The sequence below is a fragment of the Galeopterus variegatus genome, unplaced genomic scaffold (assembly GCF_000696425.1).
Source record: "Galeopterus variegatus unplaced genomic scaffold, G_variegatus-3.0.2 Scaffold5200, whole genome shotgun sequence".
Classification (NCBI taxonomy): Eukaryota; Metazoa; Chordata; class Mammalia; order Dermoptera; family Cynocephalidae; genus Galeopterus; species Galeopterus variegatus.
In genome coordinates, this window is record NW_007731311.1 from 163,420 (window position 1) to 163,793 (window position 374).

At 47.1% G+C, this 374-nt stretch overlaps 1 protein-coding gene across 1 annotated transcript in view; it reads right to left on the reverse strand.

The window, feature by feature from the left end:
- The window catches only part of NEDD9 (neural precursor cell expressed, developmentally down-regulated 9), a 9,571-nt gene extending 9,274 nt beyond the window's left edge, over positions 1-297 (reverse strand). The window contains exon 1 of the mRNA XM_008589092.1: positions 130-297. Coding sequence (XP_008587314.1) covers positions 130-285 — 156 coding nt within the window. The 5' untranslated portion in view covers positions 286-297. The remainder of the gene's footprint in view (positions 1-129) is intronic.
- Between the last annotated feature and the right edge of the window lie 77 nt (positions 298-374).

Here is a 374-nt window from a genome sequence, read left to right on the forward strand (position 1 = left end):
TAAAAAAAATGGCTCCTTATAGACAACTTAAACAAAGCTTCCAGTGAAATATACACAATTTGTGAACTTCCTTTTCTCTTCAGCCCTTAAGAGCTGCTGGTCCCTGGCAACCACGTTCCTGGCACGTACCCCTTGGGTGGTATGGGAAGGAGGGATGTCGTAGACGTCTTTTTGGTATCTGGATGGGTACTCGTACACGTAGCCATGGCCTGTCCTCATTGGGGTTATCACCTGTGGGCAAGAAGACACAAGGTGTAAAATTCCAAGCCCACGTCTGCAGTGCATCTCCTAGCCCCTCATCAGGCCTGCATCTCTCATCTCTCCCCATAAAAAGAAAGAAGTGAAAAAAAGAAGGAATTGGGAAAAGGAGGGAG